Source organism: Dunckerocampus dactyliophorus, chromosome 18 (genome assembly GCF_027744805.1).
Source record: "Dunckerocampus dactyliophorus isolate RoL2022-P2 chromosome 18, RoL_Ddac_1.1, whole genome shotgun sequence".
NCBI lineage: Eukaryota > Metazoa > Chordata > Actinopteri > Syngnathiformes > Syngnathidae > Dunckerocampus > Dunckerocampus dactyliophorus.
The window spans coordinates 21,670,370-21,685,000 of NC_072836.1; the positions used below are offsets into that span (position 1 = coordinate 21,670,370).

General features: G+C 44.8%; 2 protein-coding genes across 3 annotated transcripts in view; one reads left to right on the plus strand and one right to left on the minus strand.

The window, feature by feature from the left end:
• The first annotated feature begins 1,393 nt into the window (after positions 1–1,393).
• On the plus strand, positions 1,394–6,125 carry LOC129170983 (somatostatin receptor type 2-like). Its single transcript, XM_054759207.1, has 2 exons — positions 1,394–1,541; positions 4,038–6,125. The coding sequence occupies exon 2, from the start codon at positions 4,075–4,077 to the stop codon at positions 5,188–5,190; it is 1,116 nt and encodes a 371-aa protein (XP_054615182.1). The 5' UTR covers positions 1,394–1,541; positions 4,038–4,074; the 3' UTR covers positions 5,191–6,125.
• A 3,115-nt stretch (positions 6,126–9,240) lies between these two features.
• LOC129170982 (ubiquitin carboxyl-terminal hydrolase 22) overlaps positions 9,241–14,631 on the minus strand; it is a 28,334-nt gene continuing 22,943 nt past the window's right edge. For both annotated transcript variants that reach the window (XM_054759206.1, XM_054759205.1), the window contains 7 exons: positions 14,015–14,123; positions 12,900–13,058; positions 12,018–12,144; positions 11,556–11,647; positions 11,007–11,069; positions 10,777–10,926; positions 9,241–10,099 (listed from right to left, as the gene is read on the minus strand). In XM_054759206.1, the coding sequence (XP_054615181.1) occupies positions 10,057–10,099; positions 10,777–10,926; positions 11,007–11,069; positions 11,556–11,647; positions 12,018–12,144; positions 12,900–13,058; positions 14,015–14,123 (743 nt within the window). In that variant the 3' untranslated portion in view covers positions 9,241–10,056. The remainder of the gene's footprint in view (positions 10,100–10,776; positions 10,927–11,006; positions 11,070–11,555; positions 11,648–12,017; positions 12,145–12,899; positions 13,059–14,014; positions 14,124–14,631) is intronic.

Consider the following 14,631-nt stretch of genomic DNA (forward strand, 5'->3'; position numbering starts at 1 on the left):
CTACTGATTGAGATAAGGATGAGAAGAAGTAGATCCTGGACCTCAGCCTGGTCTGGAGCAGACTAACTCCAAGAATAAATCTCCATGGTAACTTACGTGAGAACATATCCCACTTTCCACTGTCCCACTTTTGTGCAACCGGATCACGGATAAGTTGAGCCAGGATGACCAACATATCCCGGCCTAATCCCTTATCCCAGTTTTGTGAAATAGGCCCCTGCTCTCCCAGAAAGTTGTGTGCTGCAGTGAAATGTGTCCAAGCGGAAACGGTGGTTAGGCTGAACTAATATTCTGCACCACTGAGCAGCGTTTGTCAAAATTGTCCCCCAGCCGTGGGGGTGGCCACTGGGGCGGCTAGAGAGTGGCCAAGGTTGGCCACGGCCGCCACTGTTCAAGACATTCAAGTGTGACAACCAATGTTTCCCTCGTTCATATTTGTTGACATAAGCCACAATGATGAAGCTGAAGTAGACATATAAATAAGGGACCGCTCTTTGCACTGGTGGCGGCCCCCTGGTGGCTGAGAGCTGAATTGCCGCCTCAAATGTAGTGGTGATCGGCAAGGGTAAGTGAAATAGCGCCCCTAGTGGCAAGATGGGCAACTGCTGCCAAAAATCAAATGCTCTACTCTATGAAAGACTAACACAGTAAAATAGGATCACCTGTCATATAATATCATTGATTTGGAACTGAATTTACATTTCAACTGACAAAATTGCATTTCCATCAATCATTCGTGTTTAAAATTCCAACGATCAAATAAAACAACACATTATTACGTGAAACACAGATTTCATTTTCAGATCGTGTTAGCGGCATTGCTTCATGGTTTGATCAATGCCTCCTGTTAAGTCCACACGTTTGCCACCAAGGGCCGCACGCACAGCAAAATGAAGGCTGTGGAAGCCACTTGATCTGTTGTTTACTTGAATTACACGTGAAAACCAAATCAATGTAAGCCGAAATATGCTGCATCATTAAATAGAAGAAAACAAACAGCCTCCATCTCAGCTCTGTGTCGGAGATGACAAAGCATATGGTAGTTTAAGAAGTCCCAAACAAAAATGAAACGGTAAATCCCCTCATGCTGCCCCTACCGGCTTGAAATCGAATTACTGACTCGAAAGCACATGGTGCTTTGAATTGTTGCACTCAATAGCGCCCCTAGTGGCTGGCAGTTGAATTATGGTGAAACGATATATAATGGAAGGATGGAGACGCAATCCACTATTGTGTGTGTGGGGGGGGAGGGGGGGTGCGTGTCAATAAAGCTCTTCTGCTTCTGTACACAATCTCTCTCTCTCTCTCTCGCTCTCTCTCTCTCTCTCCCTCTCGTGCACGTCCTTAAAGGTTTGTGCACTTGTGAGCGCATTTGAAGACGCGTGCACGCCTTGGCAACATCTTTTATTCCAGTGCCGCACTCCACACAAATGAGCTCTCGGCAAAGATCCTGATTCACCCTGCATTTAAACTTGAGGACTACTTGAAGAATCCCAAAACCTAATTTTTGGTGTTTTCCAAAGTGCTGCTTGTGCATGCAGGTAAGACTTTTGGCATGTTTTTATTTGTCATCAGGGCATTTAAAGTAACCCTAACCCCGTTCTTTCAGCTATGTTATTATTCTATAACACCAAACAAAAGCACGGTATGATGACTTTCCATCGTTGGATGAGCAAACCAAAGCAGGGGTGTCAGACCGTGGGCCACGTCCCACTTAGGGTGACCCTCAGAGGGCCACTTGTACAATTCTATTTATTCATGACGTCACATTTCCAATCAATGGTTGAATTATTTTAAATTGGATTTGACAAACTTTTCTGTCAAAATTACAATCAAATACGTTCAGCAAGAAAATGAAATGTCTTTTTAATTCCATTTTTATATTTCTTAATGATTTTTTAACTTCATATAATAAATATATTTAAATAAATGAAATATATAACAATTATTTTTACAATATACTGTATTAGAAATAACACATCAAATAAAAAGCATATATCACTATTAAAGAAGTAAAAAGTAAATTAATCTGAATAACATGAAAATATGAAACAATAATATTACGTGTAATAAGTGTCTTTTTGACGTGCATTATTTCCAGGCTTTTGCGAGCCACATAAAAATGATACGGCGGGCCCCCCCCGGGCCGTGAGTTTGACACTTGTGTACTAAACCAATAGATGTTTCTCTGAATTCAAATATCCTGCACATTTGATGTATTATTATTTAGAAAAGATAACTATTTTTTAAATGATGTTTTTATGTAAAGCACATTTTTATGTGCAGTATTTCATCCTGAAAAGCAAAAACAAGAGTTAGACATCACAGCCGTGAGCATGATGGAAGATATGCAGACAAAAATGGAAGAAAAGTAAAGCTCTCATGAAAAATCAATAAAAATAAGCAATGTTCTGACTTTCTGGATGCTTGCCTTTTTGTATTTATTGAGTTTTATTATTTCTCTAATGCAGTGCTTCTCAAATAGCGGGGCGGGCCCCCGTGGGGAGCCACGGTGAACTGTTGGGGGGCGGGGGGGTGAGAGGCAGGGAGGACTTTGAGTATGAGTGCAGACCTGCCAACATGCGTGAATTTGTGGTACTCTGCATGCAATTTGACCTTTAAATACGCTCGTACGCTTCACTGCTCTCCATTTGGTTGCAGTTTCCAGTTCCGTCTGCAGGGTACAAATAAATAAACACATATTACACTTTCTCAATGGTCAAACCAATCGGGGGGAGCAAAAAGTCCTCCAGTGGGGGCATGACAGGAATGACCTGCAACCACTGCTAATGGTTGTGCTCCAATTAAAGCCACTCTTGCATTGACTGGCCTGTTATCATTAGAACATGCATGACGTGTGCACAAGTCGTGACTATGATGTGCTGCTCTTTCATGAAGAGGTCAGCTTGTGGTGCTGCTATGCAGGACAATGACAACCTTGTATGATAACCCCCCCCCCCACCCAAAAACAGTCGTAAAACCCGGCAATGTCTCTTCTGCACACAATCCAATTTACTCAGGCTAGGATTCATTTGCATCCATGCCCGCCCCTTCATAAATTCCCCCCCAAAATTGCGAAGAAGCTGTCAGTCAGAGGTGATCATTTAGCAGCGTGTGGAGGGCTCTTCCCCCCGGGGAGATATGGTCCGTGTAAGACTGTAACAAGTGATTTCCCTGGGCAGCAGCTCGCTGCCATAAATGAGCGCACTCGGTCTCTGTTTGGGAGAGCATCCTCGTCATGCTGGCTGTCAATCAAAGACGGAGGATTTACACCCAAAAATCTATGAAAATCCTCACAGGAACTTCCAGCCGCAAGCACGGCGTGCAGCAGATGCTGCTGTTTGGCTGACTCTTCAGTGCCGTGCTTTATATTTCATACAGAGCAGCGCTGCAGTTGTTGGGAAGTAGTTGATTGTGTGCATAATCCTGCCGAAATGTCTGCTTCATCCAGCAAGAAGTTATTTGGGCGGGGGGCTTGATGGCCGTGCTGTTGGTGGGGTCGTCCAAGCGCAATCACTCCGGCAGTTCAGATGAGTTTCAACGTCAGCATCATGGACTCCTGGATCTTCACGTCATCCCCTCTGAACACATTTATAACAACACACATGAGCATTTATGTCTTATTTTGTCTTATTATGTCTACTATCTTGGGTAATAGGAGTGTAAAGGAGACTATAGGGGTGTTATTTCATGTCTAGAGGGCTCTAATCATGTTAAAAAGTGTATTTAGAAGGTCTTAAACAGGTTTTCCATGTCTTATTTTCTCTTATGATGTCTAGTATATTGGGTAATAGAAGTGTAAAGGTGACTGTAGGGGTGTTATTTTGCGTGTAGAGGGCTCTAATCATGTTAAAAAGCATATTTAGAAGGTGGTAAACAGGTTGTCTATGCTGTAACTGTGAAAATATTCCATTTATAAATCAGCAATGCTACGTAGCATAAATTCACGTACGACGGCCGGGCGTGGAACCAATGAACGGAGCAGTTCCGATGAGCTTGAAGGTCCCTGCGTTGACTCGCTGCTGTTGTGTCCCCAGGCAGGATGTTACAATCTGCGTGAGAAAGATTGGCATCATGGACTCCTGGATCTTCCCGTCATCCCCTCTGAACATTTCGCACGGGCCCATGTACGACAGCTCGGTGTCGGTCAACGAGTCGGACCCGCAGAGGAACGACACGGACCGGAGCTTCAACAGAACCAACACGGTGGTCATCACCTGCACGTACTTCCTGGTGTGCGCCATGGGTCTGTGCGGTAACGCCCTGGTCATCTACGTCATCCTGCGCTACGCCAAGATGAAGACAGTCACCAACATCTACATCCTCAACCTGGCGGTGGCCGACGTGCTCTTCATGCTGGGCCTGCCCTTCATCGCCATCCAGTTGGCGCTGGTCCACTGGCCATTCGGTCCGGCGCTGTGCAGGGTGGTGATGACCGTGGACTCGCTCAACCAGTTCACCTCCATCTTCTGCCTGATGGTGATGAGCATTGACCGCTACCTGGCCGTGGTGCACCCCATCCGCTCCACCGAGTGGCGTAAGCCCCGCACGGCTAAGACCATCAACCTGGCGGTGTGGGGTGTGTCCCTGCTGGTCAACCTGCCCATCGTCATCTACAGCGGCGTCATCACCAAACACGACGGCTGCTTCTGCACCATCGTGTGGCCCGAGCCTCAGGAGGCCTACTACACGGCCTTCATGTTCTACACCTTCATCCTGGGCTTCTTCCTGCCCCTGCTGGTCATCTGCCTCTGCTACCTCCTCATCATCATCAAGGTCAAGTCGTCGGGGATCCGCGTCAGCTCCTCCTCCAAAAGGCGGCGCTCGGAGCGGAAGGTCACCCGCATGGTGTCCATCGTGGTGGCCGTGTTCGTCTTCTGCTGGCTGCCCTTCTATGTCTTCAACGTGACCTCGGTGACGGGCACCATCAGCACCACCCCCGTGCTGCGAAGCACCTTCGCCTTCGTGGTGGTCCTGGGCTACGCCAACAGCTGCGCCAACCCCGTCCTCTACGCCTTCCTGTCCGAGAACTTCAAGAAGAGCTTCCAGAACGTGCTGTGCCTCAAGAAGGTGGGCGGCTTGGACAAGGCCGAGCGCAGCGACAGCCGGCAGGACAAGTCTCGTGTGATGGCCGACCCCACGGAAACGCAAAGTACTCTCCTGAACGGGGACCTGCAGACCAGCATCTGACGCAACCAGGGGGACACGGCCCGCCCCTCTTTCTGTCTGAAAGGCTCCAGCCTCCTCTTGAACGGACTTTCCCTCGTGTCGCTGCACCAGGAGCGCCCTCGGGTACGACTGCACGGGAGGACGGAGGATCAAACCGGCAACCTTCTGGGCGCTGCCACCCGAGCTGTGCCGCCCCCACTGAACAACGACCCTTCTCCGTTGTTGCTGTGTGTTAGCGTCTTCCCGAGGTACTAAACGAAGAACTGAAACACACCACAAATACTTTGTTTCTCGATGCCACGCATATATTTGCTGTATAAATAAAATGCGGACTGTTTGTTTCCATAGTAACGTAGAGTGTCAACACCATTTACAAACTCTATTGCAAAGTTCAGCCTCTTTTTTGGACAGTATATTTTGGTTGCAGAAATAAAGACTCATTGAGACGTCTGCGTTCTCATGAATTTCAGTCGTATTGATTCTGTTGTGCATTGTGACATAACAGGGCAGCACTGTGGCGCCCGTACCCACAGAACATGAAATCATCTCACTTTCACCCATTTTACGTTCTTATTCCTACGTTCCATCTGCAAAAAGAAGCTGGATTTCATGCAAAAAAAAGGAAAAAAAAGAAACATGTAAAAAAATGTGGCATGAATGATTGAAATATTAGAATTGAATTTTTTTTAATTATTAAAAAGAATCATTTATGTGTAAATGTTAATTTAATGTAAATGTTAGCAGGTTTTCTCATGTAAAAAATGAGGGAGGCATGACTTACTGAAGTGTTACAATGGAATAAAGAAATATGAAAAATAACATGTAAATGTAAAAAAAAAAAAATCAGTAAAGTGTACAGTAATCCTTTGCCACTTTGCACATGGAATTTCACAACTTTGCTTTTTTTTCAAAAACATTTAATAAATCATTACTGCTTTGTGGTTGGATATGGCCCATTATTAGTCCAAAACATGCATATACTTTACAGTACTTTTTTAATAATATATGCATTTTTTAAAAATTATTATTTGTATTTATTATTGTTTCAAATAATACATTTATAATTTATTTACAATTATTAATTTTAAAAATGTATTTTCTAAATATTTTCAGAATTCATTTAAATGTAAAAAATATATTTTCATAGTAACAATTATTTTAAAAAATGTAATTCAATTATTGATTTCATTTTTAAAGAAACTGTACCGAAATGGTTCATTATCAAGCATAAAAATGGCTAAATGAGGTACAAACCAATATAAGGCATCCAGAGATGTTGTGATATGTAGTATTCTATACTGGTCACCAGGTGTCAGTAATGGTACATTGATGAGACAGCAACCACTGCAGGAAGCACTGTGCACAACAGGAAGTAGAAAAATAAGTGTGATTCTATATTATGTCTTACAGTATTTATGTTTTAGTGACTATAGGGGTGTTATTTCATGTCTAGAGGGCTCTAATAATGTTAAAAATCATATTCTATGCTCTATTGTGTTTTCAACATTTACTGCAAGTATGTTGCCTGTGCTGTCAAACAGACCGCAGTGTAAACATCGTGCTTCATTGGGGCTGCTAGACGCTGAAGCAAAGCACTGCTGTGAATATGAAGAGAACGACACAGTCCATTGAATAATGCATGTTCTAATGAGTCGCCTTGTATCGCGAAGATGAAATAATGAAATATGCCTACATGAATTCAATGTGTAAAAAAACAACATAAAAGTCAATGAAGATGATTTGAGGTGCTGTTGAAAGAAATGCCGCATTTCATGTGTTCTGTCTTCAGCTGCGTGACAAACATGACACTGAGAAGGGCTACAAGATGACTTCAGGACTTTTTCCAAAACAGTATGCACCAAAAACAACCTATTTTATCTTCTCCATTTTCCCCCACGTATATTAGCACGTGTGTGAATGTATAAACCAGAGCAATTCTTTGCAGAAAGGCGTTTTATGAAAGCATTGTGTCGGCCCTCCGTGGCACGACTTTTGACACCCCTGGTGGAAATGAATGTAAACTCACCTCATAGTTTACTCTGGCGCCAAGAGTTCCCATGCCGCTGCTATTTGTTTATGATGTTCCCTCGCTCTATCGTGATTCACCCTTCGTGGAGTCGCTGTTCCAAGGAATTTTATAGTGCTTTTGTTTTTTTTTAATTACAGCCTATGAACACTGGTACTGGCCAGCCTGGCCTTTTAAGAATTGCATTGTGGGAAGTTGAGTGTCTTTCTTCCATCCATTGTTTTCTGCGTCCCGATTGGCTGTAGATCATTGTCAATCGGCCTCCGTAGTTGTCTGCAGCAATGTTTTAACAAGGATACTAAAATGCTACAGTACAGGGCACCTTCTGAAGGGCATAGCCAAAGGAGCGAAATACATGAGTGACTTCATTTCTTGTGTCCGACCTGTAAGTTGATCATGAAAATTCAAACGAAAGTTTGAACTTTGAGTGTTTAAACACGAGAGAAATGTGAGAAAATGTTAATGCCTGTCTGAGAAAAGTGTATAAAGTGTATGGTGGGGGCTTTTACAGCCTTAAAACATATAGAATCATTGGAAACAAAGCTGGTTACGTGGATTTCACTTATTGCAGGCTATTTTGGGAACTTATCCCCTGTGATAAAGGAGGGAACACTGTATCTTCTTTAGAAATGTCCACCAGGGCCGGAAAGGGCAAGTATTAGTTTGGAGGACCGGCCGTGTCACCTCTTGTGTGGGGCGCCCCGTCGTCACAAATCCCAATTCAAGCGTGCGTCTCGACTTGAGCGTGCGCTGCATTGCTCACCGCTAGACCTGCGAGTCTGCACCATTTAAAAGGGGACAGACTCAACACGTAGTGCTTGACACGTGGAAATGTTGCCTGACACACCCACGCACGCACGCACCATATGCTAGCATACCAGGCATCTTAAGATAGTAAGAATGCAGTGTTGCCATAGCAACAGGGAGCGCTGAATAATTCATGAGCGTGGTCATACGAGACATGACCAAACGTGGCATTTCCACAAGGCAACAGAAAGTGCTCTCCATGGACATGCAGTACTTTTGGATGTTACCTGCTTTGTACCATATTTCCTAATAGCAGGCGTTTATTAGGGGTAAGGCCTTCATTACTGTCAAATAATCAAAATGATATATGCAGCGTGATTTTCACAACATATTATCAAAATTAGTTAAAGATTTATTGAAAATGGCCGAACAAATAAATGTGGACATTTTGCAGAGTCGGTGTTGAGTGCATTTCCTACATGACATTATGTTTATTATACTAAAAATAGAATATATGCTGGTCTGTTTTATTGTTCTTACACTTGTCCAAGAAGGGTAGAGTTTCATCACTTCAGCTTTACAGATGCCACGCCCGCAGGAGGAAATAACGCTATAGACTGTACTGCTTCCCAGAACTGGCTTAAATCAACAGCATTTGAGTATTTTGAGTAGGGAATACTTTATTTACTCATTCATTTTTACTGAATTGAACTGTTCAATGCAGCATGTTGTTCTGTGTTGGGACAAGGCGGTTTCATTTCAAATATTTTTTTTAAAAGTTTTGAAAAATGAATTAGTAGTGAATTTTAAATCTTGAAGTGATTTAAATTCAGAGTATACGATATATACTCACACACACGAGTTGTCTTACTATTGCTAAACCATGAAATACTAATACAGCTAATATAATTTTAAAAATATTTTAAAATGTTTTGAAAAACTTATTTGAGTAGGAAATGTAAAAAAATAATCATTTTTAGTGATTTAAAGCCGGAGTGGCGCATGTGTTTGATTTTATTTTGCACTTCCTAATTTGGCCACTTGACTTCCTGGACACTCAGGCGGCGCACCGCGCGTTTATTGCACTGCACTGCGACAGCACCTCGTGCTCCGTGCCACACGGTTGCCATGGAGACATGATCACCAAGCTGGGTCTAGCACGTGCAACATAACCGGGCAACATCAGCCCCCGTAGGCCTGGTGGGCCCCACTTCCTCCAATGAAGGCAGACGGCGGTCTGCGGGCATGGCGATGGGCAGCACAGGTAGCGGCCACGAACCCTCACGCGCCTCTCACGGTCCACTGACAGCATCCTTTTTAATCAGCACCATCATTATATACCAACAATTCCACAAGAATGAAAGTATAATACGTCCAAAGAACTATTTCCAGTAACAGGACAGTGAGAGACATGACTGCACTGAAAATTCAAACAAAAAAAGAACTAAAAAGTAGTAAACAAAACATCAAATAAAAATAATAATTAAAAAAAAGTCCATGAGTGCTAAAAAGGTAGATAATCCCTGCCCTCAACATGAAAACAATCAGACAGTAAATGATGGGTTTGGTTTCCATGGTAACGCATCCTTAGCAACAGGCCCAGGCAGCGTCAATCCATCCACGTGATTCTCCATACTTCTCAATACACTGATTTCATTCTTTAATGCATAATGACCCCCTTCCTTCAAAGCTAAATGCTTGCTCAGCTGACACGAGAGCACCGTGGAGGCTGGGGGTGGGGGGTGTCAGAATACTGTACTTCTTGAGAACCCAGATGTGCCCGTAGACTCCGCCCCCTGCAGCTGAGAGCAGCGGAAAAGGAGGCGGGGCCTCTTCTGTCCTCTTCATTGAATTTAGTCGAGTAGAAGCCGACAAGGAGCTCAGTGCTTTTTTTTCCTTCTTGTTGTTGCTGAAAAGCTTGCATGGCGTCACACCGTCTCTTTACTTCTCATTGTTATGACCCTGTGCCCCCCCCCCCGACCCAAAAGCAGCAGGAGGAGCAGCCTGTCTGAGTCAGTCACGTAGTTCAGGTAGGTTTGTGTGTGTGTGTCCCCCCCCCTTCCCTCCCTCAGTGGTTCTTCATGGTCAGTGGTCACCAAGGTGGGGGGGTGGAGCTACTCGTACTCCAGGAACTGTTTATGGTAGAATAAGAGATACCTGCAGTTGGGGGCGGAAACAGCGGATTGACATTGATGAGTCCATGTCAAGGTCACCCCCCCCCCCCCCATTTCATATGTTCACACAAAAGCATCAAATAATGACAACCATGAATAGAAATGATGAAAAAGGACATGAAATATATGCATTGGCCATTAAAACATGTACGGAAATAAAGTGAATGAATAAAGAGATTGAATATGATTTGAGATCATATTTCAACATTCATTGGCAACTCAATCAATGTTCATATTTACATTTCATTCTTTCATATTTAAACTAATTAGCTTTCATCTGTAGCATCATGACAACAAATAATTAAATGACAAAGTCCTCATGAAATAAATGTTGATCGTGACAATTCATTGACTACATTTGTTGAAATCATGGAAAAGTTCATATTTGAATGAACTATTTCATTGACTTTCTATCTACTTCACACAAAAAATATTACAATTTCCCATTTTTGGGATACTAAAGGCAGGAAACATGCTAAATCCAGTGTTAGGATTTCTCTTATTTTCTTTGTGCACATTTCCTCCGTATTTTAATGGTTTTTTTTAGCAATGTGGTATAATTCAGCATAGTTTTGTTTTTTGCGTTCCTCTTGGCTTTTGATATGAGGAATGCCAGGCCCAGGAAGACTCCCAGTCCGGCACACCTTTCATAAAACTCACCCTTCACTATCAAGCACGTCTTTGATGCTGGCCTTGGTGATAATGGCGTCGTCACATTTGAACCACTGGTCCTTGTGCTGGCGGATGAAGCTGGTGTAGTGGCCGCTCTCTAGCGTGCCCTGGTGGTTGACCACCGCAAACAAGGAATACCTGAAACCGGGACGACAAATGACACCTCTTTCTCTCCTGCGTACGTATAAAAGCCCCCCCCCCAGCGGGCTCCTACTCACTTATTGTCGTTGTTTAACACGTCCACCGTCTGCTGATACTGGCCGTTCATTCTGCTCTCTTTGCTGGGAGGAGACAAGCAGACAAGACAAGGAGACAAGGAGAGGGTTGTTTGCTTTGCTTGAGGCGGCACGTGCCGCAGTGCTGCGAGGCGGCCACTAGATGTCAGGATGGCGCAACGTGAGAGACCACGTGGCGCACGCGCCTCTTCTCGCGTGTCCTCCCAAACGGATGAATGAACGCCCCGTACACGGGTGGGGCTGCGCTGGTGCACGCGCCGCTGACACCGTGCACGCGTCACAACATTAGACACGTGAAAATAACGCTAATGTTGTATTCATTTTACAATATTCAATTATTACAAGACTTTATTTTAAAAAATGACATTTTAATAATAATATTTAAATGAATATTTAAGTATGTCATTATTTAAAAAAAAACATATATACTGTATATTTGTCATTTTTGTGGTATGCGATGTGCAGATTTAGTGTGAATGTACAGCGCTGATTATTTAGTGAGCGGGGGTGGGGGTGTGACGAGGGTCCCACCTGGATGCCATGAAGGGCGTCATGTCCAATTCTAGAGGAAAGGAAACGTACGTAGTGATCTTCCGCCGCAGTTTGGCAGAGTGCTCGAACCGCTGTAGATGGTCGGAGGAAAATGGAGGATGGGGTGGGGGGTGGGGCAAGGGATGGAAAAATAAGGAAAGGGGCGTAGTGGGGGAGGGGGGATACAAAAAAAAACTGGTTACAACATAGGAAACACAGCCCAGCATGTTTTTAAATCTGTGTTTTGCCACCTTTTTCATAACAAGATCATAGGAACACACCCGGCTTTATTGAAAGAGCATCTTTTGGACTGTCTGCTCCTCTGAATAGCATAAATATATCATGAGCGTCCGATAATGCGTGCTAAATAAAACATGGTGGTGCTCTGCCAGTGGTTGGCAAACAAACAGACTTGAAAAGACGCCCAATCGGGGTCGGGAATGACGTTGATGCCCGACTTACTTTGAGATGGAAACACGCTACAATTGGCAGCTTCTTCATCGTCAGCTGTTTGGTGGACTCCTGGTAACTATGGCAACCGCCACACTTGATCTTGGCACTGCTTCCGAGGTGCTCGGGCCGCGTAAACCTGCAGAAAAGTTAAAAAAAAAAAAAAGGGGGCTAAGACATGGGTTCCGCTCGCATTCAATTCTCCCCTTGCACGAGATTTTGGTGCATCCCTTAAGCCACGGCCTCACCAGCATTGCCAACGCCTCTATCACCATAGCAACAGCACTGTCGGCCATGTAGCTTTAATAGACTTTGCTGCAGCGACGAAAGGGTGTGTGTGTGTGTGTGTGTGTGTGTGTGTGTGTGTGTGTGTGGAGCTGCAACAACAGGGGAGGGGAAAAAGTCGAGAGCAAAAGGACGGCGAAGGAGAGGATGATGGCGTGAGTGGGAGGCGCAGAGGGCACGAGTGATAGGAATTAGGTAGACGAGGGAGGCAAGCAAAACAGATGAGATAGTACAGGGTCATCCAGAAGTATTGGACTGGAGAAGACTGACGTTGTGCGATGGTTCCGATGCATTTTCCATCCTCTCTCAGATTCAGAATTGCTTGTTTTTCCACCCATAGACACCTCGCTGGTTTTCATGGTGTTTTCACCTCTAAATGTAGTCCACACAAGCAAAACCTATCCTACTCCATCTGGATATTCATTCAGTGCCATTTATTCATCGAATAAGCAACGCTATACGACACACCTGTCTGTCACATGTTCAAATGGGCGGGGTGCCCTCACAAGAGGAAGAATGTCATAGAAATGTTTTTTTTTTTTTGTTTCGTTTACTAACAAAACTACCAACAAATCCTGTTACATTTGGCAGCTTGGTATGAAAGTGTACCTGCGCAGGCAGTCTGTGAGCGTCGTGGACCCCGACTGGTGACTCTCCCCATTCACCGTGCCGCCATCCCCTCCGGGGCTGAGGGGCCAGAAGGGCGTGGATGAGCCGGGCAGGTCCAAACTTATGTCCCAGAAGGGGTCTATCGTTGTGGAAACCCCACTGGAGATGAGAGAGCGAGACAGAGAGGGCCACATGAGTTATATGGTTGACATTACGAGCGGAGGAGGAGCGTGCCGTTATGGGTGTGCCGGGCTACGTGGTGCATTACGAGGCCTGTTGAGAGGATGATGACATGAGCAGTAATGGCTTGAATGCCAACGCGGCCCAGTGTTTTTGTTTGAGCAGGCTGGGTGCTTCATGCATACCTGCTTGATATTATGCCACTAGATTTGCAATATAATAGCATTGTAAAAGCCAAAGACCGTGACAGACTACAGCTGGTGTCCGGCATAAACAGCATGCAGCATAAACTGACATATTTGGACAAAGCAACTCACTTTTTTTTATAATAATAATAAAAAAAGATATAAAAATATCAAATATTCTGGCAAAATGTGTTATGGTGACAGGCCTATGGACTGCCATGTTGCAGTACTGCGCATCATGGCTGTGGGATGACTAGATGAGTCATGGCGCTGTAATACCAAGAGTAACCAGCAGGTGGCCACTGAGGTAAACAAGGAATAGCAACGCTCATGCGCAAAAACATCCAAAGGCACCTTTTTCCAACTCTAGAAGTCACATGACCCACTCTACTATGACCCAAGTATGTCTGATGGGATTTTCTAATGATAATTGGAATAACAAAAAAGTGTCTGCCCCCACTAGATCCACATCAGCAGCTGAAAGGGACATGGGTGCGGCTGAGGTGCTTTAGCAGTTCAGTGCAGCGTGCTGGTGTTAATGTGACAGAGTGGCTCTGGGGGAGGCAACCAACGCTTGAGACGTAGAGCTGCTGTCTAGACAACCCCCCACCACCACCACAACAGAGCCAAGTCTTTAGGGACCAGGCCTCCACGTATAAAGGGAAGGACGCGGGGCAGCAGGTGACGGGAATCAATAAATGTTTGCTGTGATGGAGTGTGTATCATCTCTCCTTGCTGTGTCACACTTACTGGCAAACCTGACAGGTAACGTCCGACTGGAGCCCCCCGGTGAAGATTTGGTCAATGATGCAGTTACAGTGGTTTGGATTAGTGGCCTTCTTGCCGTTGTCATTGTCTCCTGCAGAGCACAGCCAACACACCAGGCATACAGTAATGCACACGCTCACACACAGATAACACAACAGCCTCTTTAGCGCCGCTTTCTCGTTGTCCTGATAGCCTGCAGGAACCCGTGCCCTCACATTGGTGCCTTTCAGCGTTTCTTTGACACATTCATTCAGGGGTGTCCAAGCGTTGATATTTTGTAAAGCAGTGGTTCTCAACTGGTTTGGCTGCAGGACCCACCATCACCCCCCGATTAAAAAGAGCTGACCAAAACTGCAGACGTTTTCAACTCAAACTTCTCAAACATGTTATACTGAAAGGGACAGTTTGCAACGCAACATGACGCTGCTTTTCTCTTTATGGTGCACTCTTCTCCTGCAGACATCGGCAGCTGTGTGTCGCACAGACGGCACATTAAGTCCCCACTCAATGTCCTTCCTTCCCCTCATGCTTAAACAAAGTCTCCCCAAAACACAGCACGCACCTCGTGGCGGTGGAGCAAGCAAATGGCGCAGATGAGA